Source organism: Saccoglossus kowalevskii, chromosome 7, assembly GCF_978046115.1.
Source record: "Saccoglossus kowalevskii chromosome 7, keSacKowa6.1, whole genome shotgun sequence".
NCBI lineage: Eukaryota > Metazoa > Hemichordata > Enteropneusta > Harrimaniidae > Saccoglossus > Saccoglossus kowalevskii.
Window position 1 is genome coordinate 9,337,369 of NC_140647.1, and position 22,467 is coordinate 9,359,835.

At 37.6% G+C, this 22,467-nt stretch overlaps 1 protein-coding gene across 1 annotated transcript; it reads left to right on the plus strand.

Moving 5' to 3' along the window:
• The first annotated feature begins 19,768 nt into the window (after positions 1-19,768).
• LOC100368860 (uncharacterized) lies at positions 19,769-22,351 on the plus strand. The gene is made up of 3 exons (XM_002741548.2): positions 19,769-20,925; positions 21,127-21,284; positions 21,669-22,351. The coding sequence occupies exons 1-3, from the start codon at positions 19,928-19,930 to the stop codon at positions 22,349-22,351; spliced, it is 1,839 nt and encodes a 612-aa protein (XP_002741594.2). The 5' UTR covers positions 19,769-19,927.
• Positions 22,352-22,467: the final 116 nt, after the last annotated feature.

A 22,467-nucleotide genomic window follows, 5' to 3' on the forward strand; every position in this document is an offset into this window, starting at 1 on the left:
AATAATTGTGCATATTAATTAACTAATTTGCATAATTAATTTTCAGCTTTTCTACTCATATCTAAAGTCCTAATCATCACATTTCAATGAATCTAGAATTATGCAGACCCAACTAATTTCCGGTAAATATTTGTGCATATTAATTACCTAATTTGCACAATTAACCAACTTTCACACTGATATCTCAGGTACTAAACATCACATATCAATGAATGTACATGAATGCTGTAGGACAATAGACAGACCTGGATAATTGTGGGTTAAAATCTGTACATATTAATTACCTAATTTGCATAATTAACCAATTTTAAGCTTTCACACTGATATCTAAAGTACTAATTATTTCATTTCAATGAAACTTAGTACAAAGATGCTCTAGGACAATGTACATCCCTAATTAGTTTGGGGTAAAAATCTGTTCATATTAATTCCCTAATAAGCATAATAATTCATAATTTTTTGGTTCTAATTACATTTCAATTAAACTTGGAAACAGATTTTCTGTTACATTGCGCAGACCTCATTAGTTTTACACTCAAATCTGTTCATATTAATTTTCTTATTTGCATAATTAGTTTTCAGCTAAGAAATTTCGAATTATATTTAATGTGTCTCCAATACTCTCAGCACATGGGAGTTCTTTCTAAGCTTTCTTTGATTTTATTTATTGGAAATGGAGACTACGTCAAAAAAGAACAGACAATAGCTCGACGAGTATTTTTTACGACGAGATGGAGAAATCGTGTTCAGAACCAGAAACCCATGGGTGTCCTAACCCTGACAGCACCAATAAACGGAAAGTTGATCGTACTGCAGCACGATTTTAGAAATAATGGAAGGTGAGACAATGTTAGCGAATCGATCGAAACATATTATAATTTGTGTAACATTATTACCAAATATTCTTAGCATTGAGATCGAGTTAAAAGACCGAAAGTTACTTTAGTTACTTTTTCACTTTAACTCATTTTTTGTCATCATAAACTTCAATATGCGGGTTTGCATGATGAGCACGGGAGATTACTTCATAATAATATACAGCTTTTTGATTGGTATAGAGTTTTTTTTCCTGTGGGCGTCAGAGAAATTCCCCGTGAAAGTTTATTCACAGGATTTAATGGCCCAAATGTAACATCATCATCGCACCCTCACAGTCATCGGTCTGCGCTGTGCAGGCATACCAGGCGTACAAAGCACTACATAGTTCCGTCGCTCACCTACCCGCATTCCAGTTCGCCAACAGTAATTTCCTCACGCGGCAAGCTGTTAGCAACCACATTCGAGACCTTCTCACTCGCGCATCTGTACCAGATGTTAACCGTTACACTACTCACAGTTTCCGCAGTGGTGCAGCCACGACAGCTGCCGACGCAAATCTTCCGGACTGGTTGATCAAGGCACTGGGCAGGTGGCGCAGCGACGCCTACCAGACGTACATTCGCACACCCCCCAGCATCATCCGCTCAGTTCCGGGTCACTTGTCACTTGCTCTTCCTTAACTGTAATTTCGGCATTTGTCTTGCGATTTCATTTCGTTTTCGTTACATGTATTTGCAGTGTATTTAGTTTAATGTTTATCGGTCTAACCATGCTTTGTTTTATCCTATCGCGATAGACTTTGTCACACATCATCCTGCCTTTAAATTTGGGGGTTTCCACCACAGACCAAGCAGACTTTACACGGGTACCCACGCTGTCCATCCCCCTGGGGTTGTGAGTCTATCTGCAGGCTCCCGCCAGGGGGACGCCAGCCATGACGCCCGCCTGTACAGTCTCTGCTGGTGGAAGGTTGCAACCAGGTACCACGCGCTCGGCGTCATGATGCAATTCACAGGCGAGTCGCATCATGGAGCTGTTCGCTGCGACGCCTGCGTCTGCAATTCGCTCCCCCTTCCACTTTTGCCAAAACCTTGTGTCTTGTGTCATTTATTGAAGCATTAATAGTATGATTATGAATATAATTTATAATCTGTGTTAATGCTCAATTATGACATGCATTGACCAAGCTGACATCCCCCTTTCATATTTTGACACCTCCCATGCCACATTGTACTTCATGCAATATTTGCTCACATTTCGTCCTTCAGTCGGATTTACATTAATTAACACCAGACTGTTCATTCGCTTATCCGTGCTCGCATCCTCTTCAAGCATCAGTTCATTTTGCCGCACCGTACGATACACATCGTCTCAGCAGACCTCCCACCCACCCATTCATGCAAAGGTCTCTATATACCAATTTCTATACCATTACCGATCTCACTCAAGTGTAACTCATGTTTATCTGCTCATGAACAACCTTAGCAATAAACAGGAAAGGGGGTTTCCACCACAGACCAAGCAGACTTTACACGGGTACCCACGCTGTCCATCCCCCTGGGGTTGTGAGTCTATCTGCAGGCTCCCGCCAGGGGGACGCCAGCCATGACGCCCGCCTGTACAGTCTCTGCTGGTGGAAGGTTGCAACCAGGTACCACGCGCTCGGCGTCATGATGCAATTCACAGGCGAGTCGCATCATGGAGCTGTTCGCTGCGACGCCTGCGTCTGCAATTCGCTCCCCCTTCCACTTTTGCCAAAACCTTGTGTCTTGTGTCATTTATTGAAGCATTAAATGTGGTAATACATACCAAATTTCTTATTTCTTTAGATTACTTTTCCATGGTTAGAGTATAATATGAATACTAAAGTAATGACCTGTCAGTGGTGCATTAAAAGTGGAAAGGTGAATTCATTCACCAGTGGATGTGACTAAAGATTACTGCGAAAAGCATGCCAGAGTTGCTGACCACAAATATGTCAAAAGTGACTTGTGTTCTAGGCAGTGAACTTAGTGAAGTTTTGAATGATGACTATTTTTCCCACTGTTAACAATGTGAGCTTATCATGAATATGTTTAATTAATACTGAGTTATTCAAATAAAGGTTCTGGTGTCTACATTGCATATTCATAAATGGTACATTTTGTGGATGTCATGAAATTACACACAAAATTAGAGCTCAGGTTGCACCAGCAAGCACCATTTTCAGCATGCTGTTCTTGTTTTCGGCAGACGACAGAGGGGACATCCCCCTTTCGTTCTCTCTCCCCGTTGTGCTCGGTCACGGGAAAATGCTCTGCAGTTTCCAGACAAAGTTTACTAAAACTTGTTTTCTTGATTAGTAAATTTACTATTACCGAGCAAATTCCAGAGAGAGCCCAGTATATAACATGTTGTTGTGTTTCTAAGCCCTCTATCGTGTACCAATAAGATGCACCATAACAAAGTACCGGTACTGTGACATTGCACTGAAACACAAAAAATGGTGATATCACTAAACTGAAACAGAATCAATGATGACATCACTTGCACTGATCCACAAGGAATGATGACATCACTAAACTGAAGCACAAAAAATGTTAACATTGCTCAAAACACAAAGAATGACATTGATGGATGAGGGAATGAAAGTGGAAATACAAACGATATAAAAGAGAATTAGGGCAAATACTAAGATGAAAATGGTGTAAACAATAAAGGCAGGGGATGAAAAAATTGAGTAGGGGAGGAGAAAGATAAAAGCTGAGAGGACAGAAAATAGGATAGAGAGAAAACAGAGATAGGAGATAAGAAAGAAACAAGTAGAGAAGGAAAGATGACAATAATTTACTATAATACAATTTGTTCCTGTAGCTTTATGTGATGGCAACAACTGCTAGTCAGAAATGATCCACACACTATTCCAGGGAGGCAATTGGTGGGTTAGGATTCAGTGTAAAAAGAAGACTACAACTGCTAGTCAGAAATGATCCACACACTATTCCAGGGAGCCAATTGGTGGGTTAGAATTCTGTGTAAAAAGAAGACTACAACTGCTAGTCAGAAATGATCCACACACTATTCCAGGGAGCCAATTGATGGGTTAGGATTCTGTGTAAAAAGTAGACTACAACTGCTAGTCAGAAATGATCCACACACTATTCCAGGGAGCCAATTGGTGGGTTAGGATTCTGTGTAAAAAGTAGACTACAACTGCTAGTCAGAAATGATCCACACACTATTTCAGGGAGACAATTGGTGGGTTAGGATTCTGTGTAAAAAGTAGACTACAACTGCTAGTCAGTAATGATCCACACACTATTCCAGGGAGGCAATTGGTGGGTTAGGATTCTGTGTAAAAAGTAGACTACAACTGCTAGTCAGTAATGATCCACACACTATTTCAGGGAGGCAATTGGTGGGTTAGGATTCAGTGTAAAAAGTAGACTACAACTGCTAGTCAGAAATGATCCACACACTATTCCAGGGAGGCAATTGGTGGGTTAGGATTCTGTGTAAAAAGTAGACTACAACTGCTAGTCAGAAATGATCCACACACTATTCCAGGGAGGTAATTGATGGGTTAGGATTCTGTGTAAAAAGTAGACTACAACTGCTAGTCAGTAATGATCCACACACTATTCCAGGGAGGCAATTGGTGGGTTAGGATTCAGTGTAAAAAGTAGACTACAACTGCTAGTCAGTAATGATCCACACACTATTTCAGGGAGGCAATTGGTGGGTTAGGATTCAGTGTAAAAAGTAGACTACAACTGCTAGTCAGAAATGATCCACACACTATTCCAGGGAGGCAATTGGTGGGTTAGGATTCTGTGTAAAAAGAAGACTACAACTGCTAGTCAGAAATGATCCACACACTATTCCAGGGAGGTAATTGATGGGTTAGGATTCAGTGTAAAAAGAAGACTACAACTGCTAGTCAGTAATGATCCACACACTATTCCAGGGAGGTAATTGATGGGTTAGGATTCTGTGTAAAAAGTAGACTACAACTGCTAGTCAGAAATGATCCACACACTATTCCAGGGAGGCAATTGGTGGGTTAGGATTCTGTGTAAAAAGTAGACTACAACTGCTAGTCAGAAATGATCCACACACTATTCCAGGGAGGCAATTGGTGGGTTAGGATTCTGTGTAAAAAGTAGACTACAACTGCTAGTCAGTAATGATCCACACACTATTCCAGGGAGGCAATTGGTGGGTTAGGATTCTGTGTAAAAAGTAGACTACAACTGCTAGTCAGAAATGATCCACACACTATTCCAGGGAGGCAATTGGTGGGTTAGGATTCTGTGTAAAAAGTAGACTACAACTGCTAGTCAGAAATGATCCACACACTATTCCAGGGAGGCAATTGGTGGGTTAGGATTCACAGTGAAAGAAGAAGACAATAATGATGATGGAAACAATGAGGATGAATAAATAAATGAAGAGAGATGTGCTTGGTAACTTCATTCATAGACTATCACTTTATGTGTGAGATAGGCAAGATTTTTCAAAATCGGTGTGACATCAATTTTGTTTTTCAAGATTTTATCTCAGGTGATAAAATATTAATACAATTCAGTGGAAATAGTAATGAATACGCCATGGATAAATTCTGTAACCACAGGAAAATATGACAGTTTACCAGTAATAATGAATCATGATTGCTATACTGGTGAAAATTGCTGAGATTCTTGCATTAACAAAAAAAGAAATTGAAACCCATAGATGTAGAGAAATCAGGCATAACTTCAAAATAAAACCACCATATCAGAAAAAGACGATTAAATAATAATGACATTTTTTGCGTTTCTCCAGATTATTATAATAAATCAGAAAAAAATTATTTGGAAATTTATAATTTACGTAATCATAATTGGGTTTCCTTTTGTTAAGCTGTGTCAGAGTTTCCTAATTCCTTGAGAGAGATTTGCATTTTGATTAATATTAAGTATTTCACATCTGAACAATATTCTCATGCTGAGTTTTTTCATTTTATACAAATCAAAACAACAATTCATCATATTTTTGGATAATTTCTTAATATGATGTCATAAATTTCCAAGTTATACCACACCTGCTGAAAAATTAAGATGAAAAGAATTTGTTATTACATATTCAATGGTAGTCCATCTATCTACTGCCATCATCAATGTTTGCTAGCATTCATGTTATAGACTAATCCAATATTAGAACTTGTTTTTCTTCACAGAATCTGAATCAAAGTTTTCAAAACTTTTAAACAAAATGTCAATACTGATGTTAACAAAATCAGCATGCAATATGACCTGACTATTTGTGTTGCGACAAAACAATTGCAGACTATAAGAAATGTTTCCACCAAGAAAAATAAAGAATTGCACAAATACCACAAATCTGAGACTTTTCAGTGAAAACAAATTGGATTTTTGTGAAAATTCAAAAATGTTTTTTTTTTTTTTAAATTGTTGATACCATAACCAAGGACAATTTTATGGGTGGGAAATTATCTAACTAGAAACATGGTCGAGAGATTTAGATTTGTGTGTTGCTATGGCAGATTATTGAAAACCTGATACAATTTTAATCTATTTTTACACTTTATAGCTTGGTAAACACCAAGTAAAAGCAGTCTGCCCCTTCTCTTGTAATTTACCCATTTTATATTTAGTCTTTGTATTATCCTACGGTACATTCTGTTTTAATGATCATCAATCTAGAAAAGCAGATAATATTTATAGTTGACTAAATTGTCACTTCTTCACTCTTTGGCTAACAATTAACAAAACTTTGGCATGAAAGCCCCCCCCCCCCCCCCCAACAAAAAAATAGACGACACTTCCGTATTAAAAAAAATAAAAGAATGCATTTCTTATTTGTTTGTTTGTGGCCAATATTTATCTTTTTTTTTATTTTTTAATCAAAAGTAACTAAATTTTGCCAAATATTGTGAAATGTGATGCAGATAATAAGCACCTGATTTACCACACTTGACAATTAATGTTGGTGGAACTGGTTGAATAACAAAATGCTAAACTTTACTCAGCTTGTTCAAAAATTAGTAATGTCACTAACACATTTAAAATTTTGCAATTTTTACATAAAAATTATTATTTAGTACATTAATATGTCACAAACAGGTTTCTAGTTTTCCTTTTTATTGAGTACACAATGCACTTGTGTTGTTACGCCAGCCTAATCTTTGTCTGAGTATTTAAATGGCTTCTTTAAGCCAGGGATGGACCATTGCTAAGGGGATCACTAAAGCAGAGAGTGGAAACAAATAACTTATAGAGAAAAATATAGGAGAAAATACTGAGTGTAGACCCTGCATTTGAAAATGAGAATTGATAAAACATAACGCTACTCAGTAAACAAAAAACAAAATTTGTCTTGTCTAGCCTAGCCAGCTTCCCTCTGCAAACCTCTGTAAACTACTAATGACAAGTTTGCTGCACATAAACAGAATTTGCAGAACTCCAGAATTTTAAATTAGCATTCAGCACAATTTTTGGTGAGATAAATGTCAAACCCTTTTCAGTCGGTTATTACCTCACGCAGTGTAATGAACTATGTAACACCCAACAGACTACCGACACTATCATCAATACATGCTATACATCTCCATGGAAACAATACAATATCACCATTTTCATCTCCTGGGGAGAAAAATGTAATCATTTATGAATGGTAATCTCAACTCAGAAATTTTCCAACTTAAAATATTGGCTCAACATGTATTTTATATGTATTTTTCTATAATGACGTGTCTTATTAAAAAAATAGTTTTTTTTTTTTAAATCTGCTAACAAAAATTATGCAAAGTAATTTTGTGAAAGGTGACTATAGCTTCACATATGACCAGCATTTTTTCTTCTCAGACAGTATCAACTTTTCATAATTCACATGAAAATTAGTGATATGCATCTTTAATGATAATGATATAATTGAATTTTCAAATCAATTATTTGCGTGGTTCATCATCGGAAGATCTTTTAAATATTTGTTGTCACTTTTCATTACCGCCATTCATAACTATAACCAGGGTGAAATTAGATTATAGCTGATAAAGATTTTATAAATTTGACTCTAGGGGGCGGTATAACTAGAAATAAGATGCTTTCACAAATAACATTCTAATATGTTGAGTCACATGAAACAGAAATCAATATTTGAAGAGTTCCTATATTATCTCTGAGTGCATGTATGAATATTTATTGAGTAGATAATCTATGAAGCTGAAAACTGGGAAATATATTCGTACATATACAGAAATGATATTAAAACAAAATTAGCTTGGCTTATCTTTAAAATTAAAATGTTCTAACCTCAACTATAAATATTAAAAGGTTTCACAAAGATTGATAAGTAACATTTGAAGTATGAATTTATAAAGATTATAACAGCTTTTGTCTGTATTAAAATTTCAATGTGTAACAGGGTTTTCCAACTACCTACTTTTTAATTGTAGTCAATCTTCTGAAAGTCAGCTTATTTTAATATTATTTCTGAGGATTTTTCTACTTGGACAAGGGGGGATTGGAGTAGTAACATTGAGTGGGACAAAGGTAAAAGAATATTATTTGATTTCCAGCAAACTAAAACGTTTTAGATATTACATAACTGTATGCCAAAAAATGGGTAATCATATGATATTAGGCAAAAAAATAAACACATGTTCTTTGGTCAATTTGCTTGTAAAATAAAAAACAATTTTTCTTTGTTTTATAATTCTGCCAAAAAAGCTGTGATGCATACATTTTTAACTGGTATGCACAATTATCAGAAACGTGAATATGGAGCTTGGCATTTTGTGATCAGCTGAAAGAGACAGTAAATTGAGGGAGCTTCCAGAACTGTTAAAAGGTTCATTACAGAAACGTTCTTGCCAAGCGATATACCTGTGATGCTGTGTTCATGTTTAAGATATAACAATAGTTATGTTGTGTTTTTTTTCAATGACCAGCTGTCCATCTGTGTCAAACATATACACAATGGACCATGAATCTGCGCATTGCAAGTTTGTTGATCATAGCATTATCAGTATTTTAATAAAATGAAAATTTAAGGGAGCTGCTTGGCTTCATAATGTTAGTTCAGTCACCCGCACACACTACCTTCATATAATAAAATAAGAGGTGCCACATTTGATGGGGAGGGAGAGGGGGCTGGAGCATTTTTGAGGGTGAGGAGAGAATAAAAATTGTCAACAATTATAGAATATTTGGGGGAAAAAAATGAATAAAAAAATTGTCGACATGCAAACATATTTGAATCTCTACTGGATTTCAAATTGAAACACATGTAACAGAATGACTTCAATAATTTTCAGTATCAGCCACGGGAAATTCCAATCTTATAGTGAGAAGTCACCGAAGTGGCAACATTTTCAGCGATAGTGGTAATATACTGACAGATGTCATAATACTTTAATATATAACAATAATTATATTAGCTTGCTAACAGGATGGAAAATCGGATAAAGACAATATGATGAGTAACCTGACATTTCGGTCAGATTTCCAGTATTAGTCATCATCGCATTTATTATTAATTGTCATTCCACCCCACCCAACATTTGAGGACAATTTTAAATAAATATGACCATTTTCAGTTAATTTTCATGCGTCTTGTCGCTATGGGGATAAAATAAAGACTGCACACGACTGAGTACTTCTCGTAAAGACCACCGAACAGCGGCGCCAGCCGAAATTATGCCGCCTTCCCGTATCGTCTGAAGTTCTGCAACACGAGTCTTTTGTTCATTCGAGCAGTGAGAGATATCGCAAATTACATAATTTTTAGAATGCAAAGCCAATGCGGAATGAAGGGGCCGAGTGAGTATAGTTTGCTGGAAAATGGGTCGTGAGCTCACAGCGAATGGCGCGATGAATGACATAAGAAAAGAGGATTTACCTGACATGGCCTTCGGTGACCCCAGCTGCTTGCGCCATGGACTTGCACACATCGGTCGCTAGAGGGCGACATTGTATAAAATAAAATAAAAGAATTTTGTCTCGATTCGAATTCATTTACATCTGGATATATAATCAGAATCACTCGAAACATGCTTTGTGTCGTGAAACGTGTTTGTTTTTACTTTCAAATTATCCCATGTATGGTCTATATGTTATTATACCACGACGTGGACTGGCGTTGTGCATACAGGTTTTTTTTTCTTTTTGTTCTGTTATTATCATCATTGTTATGTTATGTTATTTTATTTTATTTTATTGTCTTTCTTGTTTTTTCTTTCATCCACACTTTATTGTAATTTAACTCCTATAAGTTCCTATAAAGAATACGATGTCAATAAAGTTTATTATTATTATTATTATTATTACAAATAAAATCGAACAATAGCGGAGATCTCGTTCATTTTAACATATTCATTTGCATGAAAAATTCATGAGCATGATAACATACAGCGATTAATAACTTGATTTAGACCGTAGTAACTATTGCAAGTTGTTCGTAGATCTGTAGTGTCTGCTAATCATACTGTATATTCACTTGCGGAGGAAGCTATACTCGGCTCTACCGAAGCATATGGACAACGATGCCGAATAATATGTGCACACGGAATCAAGGAAGATTAGAAATAAATAAATAAATAAATCTGTAACGATCGACATGCTCTTGGAAACTCCGGTATATTGTATTGGTTTATGTTTATACTTATTTATTTTTTTCACGTGTTTTACGCGACTTTGTTGTCAGGCACAGTGTTAAACATGATATTATACAATATATATATTTCGACAGATTGTTCTCGCTACTGTAAACTCCTTCATGCTTTTGTCAATAATCCGGATTAGCACCGAGTCTGGTCAAATTCCTAAAAGCAATATAGTGGAGAGAAGAGATTCTGTCTTTCGATGACTCCACAACATTCGCTCTATGATATGCCAATTGTACATAATATTTTACAGTTTACTTAGTCTATTGAAACAACTAAAATTGGTCGTCTTATACTCTCAGTGCAACAAGGAAATTTCCTTCATCTTTATAAATATTAATAAATTTCGCAATTCAAACTGAAGCGACAGGTTTTTATTGGCTGATTGAATACTATTGAAACGTTTTCAAACGATGTTGTTGCACAATGTACTCGTTGATTGGCTGGTTGGATTCAACTTCCATTTGAATTTATAAATACTTATCATGATGTGGGGAGTGTCGTTATTGCATTGAGTGTGCGATGGTTGTTCTATTAGATTTCCACTAAGCACCAAACTAGTTAAAAATAATTCAAATCGATTTAAATATTTGCAAATTGTCAGGGCTGCTCTATACTTGCATGCTTTTCAGTGCGTGTACGACTGGTTTTACTTCAGTCACGTGACACCAGTCACCTAAAAGAGCGCAGCAAATTTAAAGATTAATTGTGAGAATATTATTTATAAGCATAACAAGGATATGTTTTGTTGACTTGTCCTTGTGGTCAAAATAATTCAAATTCAGTCTTCCTGATAGAATCTTTGCCAATCTTTCCAATTTCTGCAATTGAATATCATGTTAGATCGCCATTAGCAAAGAAAAGAAAAAACAAAGAATAATAGTGATAGTCATAGAGGGCGACATACTGACATGTGAGAATGTATCAGATGATTTTATTCGGCGTAAGGCGTTCACTCGGATCAGGTGGTGTTATGCGGAGCGTGCTTATACCCTTTTTTCAGAGAGAGTTTCGATTTTATTTAGAAAGTATCTTGTACAACCAATTAATTTCACATAATATTCTCAACGTATGGGATTTCATCCTTGCAATCACCGTGACTCCACGTCATCGTCAGATAAGTTACCTCCCCAGTAGTCTGCTCCACCACGGATACAAGCAACCGTGACGTCACTGACCGATGACGTAGTGGATACTATGGCAACTATTGTATGACTACTCCCAGACTGTTCTTACCTGTTTATTTGTACCAGTGAAACTGAGTTCCTGTTCCTCCACGTGGTAACCATTTAGAACGATGGTATAAAAGTCATCACCGCCACCTATTCATATACAAATATACACATATTCTACTACCGTTTCCACAGACGGTTGAGTACAACCAGAAAAATGTTGTATTTGATGTTATCGTAGTCTTGGTATCCATTTTAAAATTGCCCTTTATGTATCAGTGTGTTCTTAAATAACATTTTGACAATTTTCTCAAAATACGATACTGTATTAAACAACTTGAAGCAACATACAATTGTTTATTTTTACTGTCGAACTATGCTTGTACGTAATAACTCAGAGAAAAATGAACACTGTCATGCGATTTATGACCAATTTTGTCAAAAATTACACGTAAGCTTCTTACTTAAAGGTGAACTGGTGTTTAGGTTAAAATTCAACATTGCAGTGGGGCACGCTGACTAATCAGTTAGTCATATTTCATGAGTTGAGGCTTAACTTTTCTGTTGGCATAATGACATCAGCTATTAAGTAATGCTCACCAAATAAATAACATCACGTTACACTCGTCATCAATATTTACTGTGCCAAAATAATCGCATTTATTGTGATTATGAAATTCAAAGTTTTGATCTAAAAATCTCAATAATTTTGCATAACAAGGCGCTTTCTATTTACCGTCTGTCCGAACAAAAACCTACCTCCTTTAAGTCCCCGCAATCTAATATAAATGTTATGCATATGCCCTCTATAGACCAACTGATCGTTTTTGTAAAACTCGTATTCTTCTGCGTCGAAATTGAGAATAATTCGGCGTTTTTCTCTGTAAACCGCCATCATATAGCAGGCATAACTGAATATGACGAGAACAATCATTACGTTTTGCTGTCAGAGGGAATAAAAAGATAATTTGTGTCACGTGTCTTTCTTTATTATCATAACACATTCTTACAAGCCTACACGTAAATTCCTCAATGATGGGGTCTGTATATTATGGTAGGGTACGGAACAAACCGTATCAACACGGGTGCACTACAGTGCCGTAACACTTACATTCTAGTATACTGAGGTACACATTGTAGTGCAGGGCCGTAATGGCTGCGCTGCAGACCAGTGGGTGACTAATATTACGGACCCGATTGTTGCAGTTACTACGGACGCAGAGGATTGAAGTGAAGTGAGGATTCTTATCGGTAACCTGTATAGTGGAATTCGACTGTGTCCATAGCAACTGATGAATGAATACATTAAAATGGAAGCGTTTTGACGACGGCCTTAAGTTTCTTTTTTATTCAGAGAATGTTGTGAAAAATTGTGAATCCAGAAATCATTTTTGTTTACTCTCGGTGCTGAATGAAACTAAATGGAGGTCTTTCAACCGCGCCAACGAATCGTTACCTCCATTGCAATATCTTCATTCAGTTACATAGAAAATACAACAGAAAATAATAATATAACTCTGTCTTGGCATCCTGTGCGCATGCTCACAGCTATCATCTCCGAATTCCAAGGAGGCACATGATTTTCTGAGTTGCTGTCGGACAGGTGCCGTAATATTATCACATGTGTCGTCTTTAAAACAACAAATCGTTACAAAATCACTTACATCATGTGCATTTTCTATATAATAACACATATATCCAATCACCGTGACAACGGCCACGACTGTAGCATTCCAAAATGTAGCAGAGCGAGTCTCGTATTCATAGTCTACGGGAAAAACGACGAAACGTTTTAAATCATGACATGAACCAACTTTTCTCGAATATTCATTTATATATATATATATATTCGCGCAATATCACCGCTCTCGACTATTTGAGCTTTGGAAGCTATAATCGGGAAATACATATGGGAGTGCCAGATCGTGTGCGGATTCTCCGAACGGCACTAGAATCGTAGAGGGCCGGGGTAGTCTGACAGCAGTCTTGTTTACAAGTTCTTTTGGAAAATGCGGAAATAAAAAAAGAAACTAAAAATACAAAAATAATTGCGAAAAAACAATTATTTTATGCTCAAAGCACTATTTTCGTATTTTAGCCATTTTTATGATATTTCTAAGTATCTCGCCAACCAACTCCAAACATCTATATTGCTAATCTTGTAAGCATGTATACCTCATGTATATCCACCAAATGCTCACGAACGCTTGAAATTTCAGTAAAGTAATAAAAATTAATAAAAAGTACACCAACAAGCTATAAAACGTTTCTATTTGATTTAGGTGTCTGTCCACATACAAAGAATAGTTTATAAATATTTTTTTAAAACGACAATATTATCACAAAGTTTCATAACGTAGGTGGTGAATGGTAGCACGGGAGCCAGAAGACTGTAAGATGCGGACTACAAATATTAAGTAACAACTCATTTTGATGACTACGAAGAGTTCATTTTAATATGATTGGATGAACCGTGGAATACACAAAAAACAAGTGTTAATTAAATTGGTTTGAGAGATGCCATAGTCATTTCTCGACAATGTAAAAAGTATTATGGTCGATCAATTCCAATTTAGTACCAATAACTTTGCGTGCGTACTAAGTATATACAATTGTTTTCCCCTTGGAACTTTATTTGTGTATTTATTATATAACCTTGACAAAAGAATTTATTATTTTTCCTTGCCATAATGATGCCTTTTCCCTGTCCGTGTAACTTCGTGCGTTCACAACTGGCGGTTTAGCAATACATTGTATTATTGATTGTCAACTTGTCTATGGGGCTGCAGGATTTTTTTTTAATATTGTATTTACTGACATTTATTTTGTAGTTCATTTTCATGTATACCATATGCTTTGACTATGCCGTGTACTTGCCAGTTTCCAGTACTCTACTGTGTTCAGTCTCCCGTATAAATATCGTAATAGTAGTTTATAAATAAATGCGTTCTTCTATGCTATCGATAAAGAGCCATTGCTCGAAACGTCTAGCTATTTTTAATAGTTATTTAGGACTACGATTACCAAATATTATCTTCTATATATCGTATAAATATCGGATTGTTCGGTAGCATAAGATTGTAATATGAATGTCGTTCAATAATGTTGTATGATGACGCTAACTTTCGGGTCTACCTGTTATTCAGAGTTCCATGTTGACTAAGCTCGGACCATTTAATTACTTATTTGTCAGTATCTGACTGGCATATAGCAAATGCGACCAAGAAAACGTCTGAATAGTTAAAAAGCTGAAAGCTGAAAGTTGCCCGTTCGAGAGTGTGTTTTTACGTACGGCGACGTGGACATTTAGGGCTAGAGTGCCATTGTAACATTTTGAGCATAGCCTGATGAGGACTATTTAATACAGGAGACGTTCCAGTAAGGAATTGTTCGACTGACGTATCAAAATCCTTTGTTGGAACATGTTCTATATTCACAAAAAAGTTTCTAGGCATACAACAAACTCGAAACCGTCCGATCCAAACGACCTGCGTCATTGAAAGTCGATTCTTATTGCCCCTGCGTTGTCAAGCAAAAAAAAAGTCGAGGCCAAAAAGCAACCGATTTTCGCCCATAGTTATGTCAAAAGTTCATTGTTTATGTTGATGTTTTGATAATTCTTGTAAACGACTTGTAAGCGTTTTCTGTTTCAAAGGCGAATAAATATTATTAAAAACATAGTTATGCTAATTACTCTTTCGCCATGAGCAATAGTTGAAATCAATTTGATGGTATTTGTAAATTAATGGTGATAGCTACGGGAATTACGACCAAATCGATATCGGTAAGATTCCACGGACGGCAGTGACGACTCCAAAAAACGCAATTTAAAGGGGAGCAGAGGTGTGGCTTTTGACACTCTGTACATGAAATTTGAGATCTATGAATTAATTCTGTCGATAAAAACAACTTGTATGTGCTGCGAAATGCCCTAAATATCGGGTATAAAACGGGCTGTGAAGCAGACGACAAACTTCCGCTTTTCCTGGTGTCATTTCGCCTCTAGAGGGCCAGTCAAATGACGTCATCAGTGAACAATGATAATTGAAGCCATTCATGCTAGTACGCCAATCCCATAGAAATGCTACTATGAAAGACCTTGTTAACTGACTACTTAAAAGTTGAAACATGGCGAAATGTTGTGCGCATGAATGCCATAACGATTCATGTTAAGTTTCTCGAAATCCCAAATAAAAAATCACGTTGTTTGTTGCGAGAAATCGGCGGAAGAACTAACGTGAAAGTGAAGACAGTGCAGCGTTCTGGCTATAGTAAACAGTGAGTGAATAAATATTGTACGAGTTAAAACTAAATGAGAAGTATGCTAATATCACTTGAACCACAGTACTCATTTTGCCCAACTTCCCAGATTTTAAACGATCGCTTAATTTCCGACCGCACTGTATTTTCCGACCGGAAAACGACCACATTTTTACCGTTTTTTTCTCTCTCGCTCGTATATTGAAAACACCGACCGCTCACCCAAACACTGGTCACCGGCACAAGAGTAGTCAACATGTTTGGGGATATACAACAAGTGTTAACTATTATAAATTCTGAACGGCTCTTCAAATCTATACCACTCTGTATCGTTCGCGAACAACTTCATCTGTGTCAAATACTAGAGTCGGTACAATATTGTAAACAAATGCCATGATATCTCAGTCATATCGCTACTGTATACACTACCTTTTTTATTCTTGTTTGCACAAACGTTGAATAGCCGTCAAACATTCAAATATATTTAGTTTTTAACTATCTATAATTATATGCACGCACTTTGACCCTTTGACCTAGATTTGATTGGGATGGAATATTTTATTTTAAACAATATTCTGACGTTACTTACTGCCCCCAAAATGTTTCAACACAATTGCGGTATGACTGTCCGATTTACAAGTGTATTGGGTAATATATTAATAACAATTCTCACCAATCGCTAGCTTAGGAGCGAGTAGGAAACAAACAGCCGCAGGTCGCCCAGAAAGGACTGAGAAATTAAAAAGATTATATTTCCACAAAGTTAAATAAATCTGGCTGCATCAAAAGCTTGGAAACTAGTTATAATATTTTGCAAAAGACTGAGTGATCAACGACATCATTTTAGGATGCAATTGAATTTTAAGTACTTTCATTGCGTAACTTACTGCGCGGAGATGCTGACATCAAGTGTGTGTTGACCGAAGTTTGACCCCCAAGTCACGCACTGAACAGGCGCGTTGTCTTAGCAATCATTTTCTTTCATGCTCCGCGCGTCGATCTTGTAAAATTGTTATTAGTTCTGACGGTGCTGTACGGAAACTTGTATATTTTGAGGTCGTTTACTTAATGCGCTGCTTTTCTAATTACGCAAATTTGTTTACAATGTTGTACCGGCTCTAAAAATTTCAACATTGTAATATATCGGTTTCATAATAATTACGCAAAGTCAGTTATTTAATATTGGACACAGGTGAAGTTTCCTCCGCGAATGATACAATGTGGTATAGATTTGAAGAGTAGTTCCGAATTTAATAATAGTTAGTACCCGTTGTATCCCCAAACTGTATCACTTAAAACCACTATTTCGATCACTACTCTGCCAATGACCAGTGTTTGGGCGACCGGTCGGTTTTTTCAATGGGTCGGTGAGAGAAAAATTACGATAAAAATGCGGTCGTTTTCCGGGCGGAAAATACAGTGCGGTCGGAAATTAAGCGATAAGCGGTCGATTAAAAGTGTGAAGTTGGGTGAAATGATTACTGTAATGATATTAGCGTATTTCTAATTTTTTTTTTTTAACTCAAACAATATTTATTCACTCACTGTTTACTATAGCTAAAGCGCTGTACTGTCTTCATTTTCAGGTTAGTTCTTCTGCCGTTTTCTCGCAACCAACAACGTGATTTTTTATTTGGAATTTCGAGAAACTTAACATGAATCGTTATGGCATTCATGCGCACAACATTTCGCCATGTTTCAACTTTTAAGTAGTCAGTTAACAAGTTCTTTCATAGTAGCATTTCTATGGGATTGGCGAACTAGCATGAATGGCTTCAATTATCATTGTTCACTGATGACGTCATTTGACTGGCCCTCTAGAGGCGAAATGACACCAGGAAAAGCGGAAGTTTGTCGTCTGCTTCACAGCCCGTTTTATACCTGATATTTAGAGCATTTCGCAGCACATACAAGTTGTTTTTATCAACAGAATTCATTCATAGATCTCAAATTTCATGTACAGAGTGTCAAAAGCCACACCTCTGCTCCCCTTTAAAGGCACTTGAAAAACACAACACTTTCTCAAATCGTAGTAAAATGGTAGTAGTGGAATTGGACTTAACCATTGTTTACCCTTTTGAGAGTATCATGATAAGTGAGATGTTTATGTTATAAAAAAAGTGAAGACCTCAAACGTACTTTTGCGCAAAGTTATTAGTTCCATGTGCTGCAATTTAACTTGAAGTTAGAGTGCATAAACCTAAGCGGCTATCCCCCAGCAAATGATTTAGGCCAGGCACTTCCCGTGTCAAAATCGCGAAACTATCAGTTTTTACGCAATTTGAGAAAACAGAATGACTAAACGAAGTACAGGAAGCAGAAGCTGAAATATCCAAGAACAAACACATACCAAAAATTATATCTCAAAAGCCAATATTCGTGGTATATTGTAAGCCTAACTGAAAAAGTGTTACTACCCTAAATATCCAAACATATTTTTCTGTAAGGGTAGTAAAACATATTGTCATGGTTCTATCCGCCCTCAATCGTCACTACCCACCCATAGTGACACATACATACTTTATAAAAATAATGATTATAAGTACTTACAGCCAGGCTCTGTTTCCGTGAAAGGGTAGGTGTGATGTTTTTCTAATTTAGCTTTAAACGCCGTCTCGGGCGAAGTAAAAAGATTGCTAGTGTCAATCGATCCAAATATCCCTACCACCATTTTATCGACTTGAAGTTAAAACCAGACAAATGCGAGCCTTCGTTCTATCGTTCCCGAATTCTCGGTACATCGAATACAAAGGCGCGCGTTTTTTGGAACGTGTTCACCGTGTTTCGTATTTGCATCAAGGCAAAAGGTAGACATAGTGCATTACACAATCGAATAACTGAATAATGTTGTGAGTGTGTTTTATCAGTTGTTTTTATCAATTTGTTAGAGGCTGTCGAAAATACGCTGAAATATTTTAATGAGTGCATATGTTAATCGTATTATAACTTAGATAGAGTTCCCGGAAAAATAAGTTAATAAGACCAAATATTTAGTAGTTTCTCGGTCGAACGAAAGCAGTAAGATATGTATTCCTACCAATACTGGTATGTATTGAAGTTCAATATATTGGTCAACCAATATTCCATAAATTTTAATGGGTTGAAGTTTTTCAGTGACGAGTAAAAACAACATAATTTTATTCGGTGAAAATACACAACACACTGAATGGTAGACATTACTCTACTTCTATGATGGCTCAACTAACGGAGCGGTTCATTGCATTTTATTTTGCCATTCTGCGCAAAACACCGTGCACTATGTGTGGTTTGTACTGTACAACACAAAACGTGTCAACCCCGGAAGTTCGAAAATTACGTGGTTACTGCCGAGTCGAACAGACGCGGTGTATTCGATATATTGAGAATTCGATGCACGCTCAAAGTTTTGCGCAGTTCGATTTAGGAACAATAGAACGAGGATATCGTCATCACTGGCGCGCGAACTGTGAAAATTCGTTACCACCCACACGGGGCTTTTCGAATTCTCCGGAACTTTCCGAAATCGAACCATATTGACACGTTACGGATATTTTCCATCTTGAATTGTCATCAGGTTCTTTGAAAAAAAGAGGTAAGATATAATAATTTAATTATCAGATTTCATATTCTAAGAAGAAAAGCCTTCAGTTGATCGACCTTCACAATGGCCATTATGTCGTGTTTTCATTGTTGTTCGTATCATATTGTTGTGATTGGTTCTCGCTGCGATGATTTTACTTCGTTATATCTCCTCGACCAATAGGGACTTGTTCCAGATATAGTGATTATCCAACGTAACTTTGCAAACCAGTGTAAATTACTTTATTTCTTAAATAGGCCAACACTGCCAAAGATGTTGTCCTTTCGGAACCAAGAATCAGACGATAGGGTGGAGAAAAAGATAAGCGTTGCGGCGTGCAACGTTTTCCGAGAACTCCGACAGAACCGCCAGCTATGCGACATAGTCATCCAGGTCGAGGGGCAGGAATTCCCCGCACATCGTAACATCTTATCAGCTTGTAGTCCGTATTTTCGGGCCCTTTTCACTAACGGAATGAACGAGACATTATTGAAAACCGTCAAAATACCTGGTGTATCCATACGAACTATGGATCAGATTATTGACTATGCTTACACCAGGGAAGTCGTAATTACAGAAAGCAACGTGGTTGATTTGGTAGTTGCGGCTGACCAATTTCATTGTCTTGGAATTGTAGAAAAGTGCGCCGATTTCCTTGCTGACAGGTTGTCATCCGACAACTGTATCGGAATTCGTCGATTTGCTCAGAGTTACTACATCCCTTCCCTTGAGGAATCTGCCAAGCAGTACTTATTGAAACATTTCGATACCGTTTCGTTAAATTTCGACAAAGATGAGTTTCTGGAATTGACCTGTGATGAACTGTGTGAATACATCAGCGATGACGACCTGAATGTAAAACTTGAAGAGACCGTCTTTGAGGCTGTGATACGGTGGATCGATTTCGACCCCGAAAACAGAATAAAACACCAATACTCCCTTTTGTCAAGAATTCGTCTTGGCTTAATCAACCCGGACTACTTCATCAGTAAGGTCAAATGTCATAAATACATACAGGACAACGAAGAATGTAAACCACTTATCATAGATACAATGAAATACTTATACGATCTGAGTGTCCACGATCAGCATTATCAAAATCCGTTAGCGCGACCCCGTGTCCCGTACGATGTCCTTTACGCGGTCGGTGGGTGGAGCGGTGGAAATCCAACGAATGTGGTCGAATCGTACGACACGCGGGCCGATCGGTGGCGGATGGTCGACAGCACCGACAACTCGCCGCGTGCGTATCACAGTGTCGCTGTCTTAAACCACTTCATATACGTCATAGGTGGGTTCGATGGTAACGAGTATTTTAACAGTTGTCGCTGTTTCGACCCGGTTAAACGAGTTTGGAAGGAGATAGCGCCAATGAACACCAGGCGTTGTTATGTGAGTGTTACCGTGTGTGGACGTAATATCTATGCCATGGGTGGTTTTGATGGACATACAAGGACAAAATCTGCTGAACGGTAAGTGAAAATTGCTTTTAACACTGTATAAAAAATGTATACATTGTATACAACTTAATCAATATATGCATAAAAACAAAGTAATACGTCTTTTGCTGTGTATGTCACGTCTTTAGAGGGCGTTACTTACTCATAAGGGTGTATTGTACGAATAATGAGTCGCTGAATGACAACATCACTTCCTAAAATATATTCTCTTAGATACACCCAAGAGACAAACCAATGGAGCCTGATACCCAACATGAATCATCATCGTAGCGATGCATGTGCCACGGCGTTACTTGATAAAGTATATATATGCGGCGGCTTTAATGGGCAAGAGTGTCTGAACACTGCCGAAAGTTTCGACCCAAAGACGGGTAGGTTCTTTTCTTCTAGCAACACGAAAAACTATTCTACATCTTTTATCATAATTGCAAACGGGTGCTGGGTCTTAGCGTTCCCGGGGGCGGGGTGTACTCACATGGACTCCGCGGCCAGTTCAAAGGGGGTCCAAAATAATCGGCGTTGAGGGTGCTTTTTTTGCTTGAAAACTGATGTTTTTCGCCAAAAAATGACTTAAATTTTGCTAAAATAGACAAACCAAAAATGTTAAATTGGGGTCAAAAACTTGAATATCGGCTTGACCATGAAAATGGGCGTCAAAACAACGCCACCAAAAACTATGGGAGTACATCTCCCAGGCGAGGAAGCTGTCAGTAACACAGTTAGTTGATACTAAATTCATGCTGTTCATATTACAGATACATGGGCCAACATTCCAAATATGCGAAGTAGGCGTAGTGGCGTTGGCGTTGTAGCATATAATGGGTACGTCTACGCCGTTGGAGGTTTCAACGGATTATCCCGTCTCAATACAGCGGAGCGGTACAGTCCCATGACAAACCAATGGACTACCGTCCAAACTATGTACGTCCATCGTAGTAACTTCGGCATTGCTCAGCTAGACGAGATGATTTTCGTCATCGGTGGTTTTAACGGTGTCACGACCATTTTTAACGTAGAGTGTTACGACGAGAAAACCAACGAATGGTACGACGCGTCCGACATGACGGTTTTCCGAAGCGCCCTCAGCTGTGCAGTGGTACACGGCTTGCCGAATAGACGTGAATACACCTGGCCGCGCGTCTCACTGGATGAGGATGTTGCCTCCATCAGCTCGCATACTGTCTCGGATATAGGGCCGGCTACGCCTCGACGAATGTCTGCGGGTACACATCGTGCTAGGAGTGGCAACCCCCGCGCCGCTGTCGTGGACCAACGCATGGACTCTCCAGAACACAGTGAGGCGGACGATGAAGAAACCGACACAGGTAGCGACAGTGGTATGGACGAAGACGCTGACGACGAAGATGAGAACAGAGGCCCTGAATCTGGCAACGATTCCATGGACAACAATGGGTTCGCACTGGTACACATGGCATAAATTTAAATTTTACTTTTAAAATGGTAATTAGTGTTATATTTAGAAATGATGACAATGTGGATTGCTGGGAGGGCAGTCCACAGATTGAAATCATGTCTTCTGTTATTATTTTGGAA

What these genes read in the sequence shown, in the direction of transcription:
- LOC100368860 (XM_002741548.2), top strand. Translation starts at nt 19,928, where the DNA reads ATGAACGAGACATTATTGAAAACCGTCAAAATACCTGGTGTATCCATA. An exon ending in AGGACAAAATCTGCTGAACG is followed by an intron (nt 20,926 to 21,126) that starts GTAAGTGAAAAT and finishes ATATTCTCTTAG; the next exon opens with ATACACCCAAGAGACAAACC. An exon ending in AAGTTTCGACCCAAAGACGG is followed by an intron (nt 21,285 to 21,668) that starts GTAGGTTCTTTT and finishes TTCATATTACAG; the next exon opens with ATACATGGGCCAACATTCCA.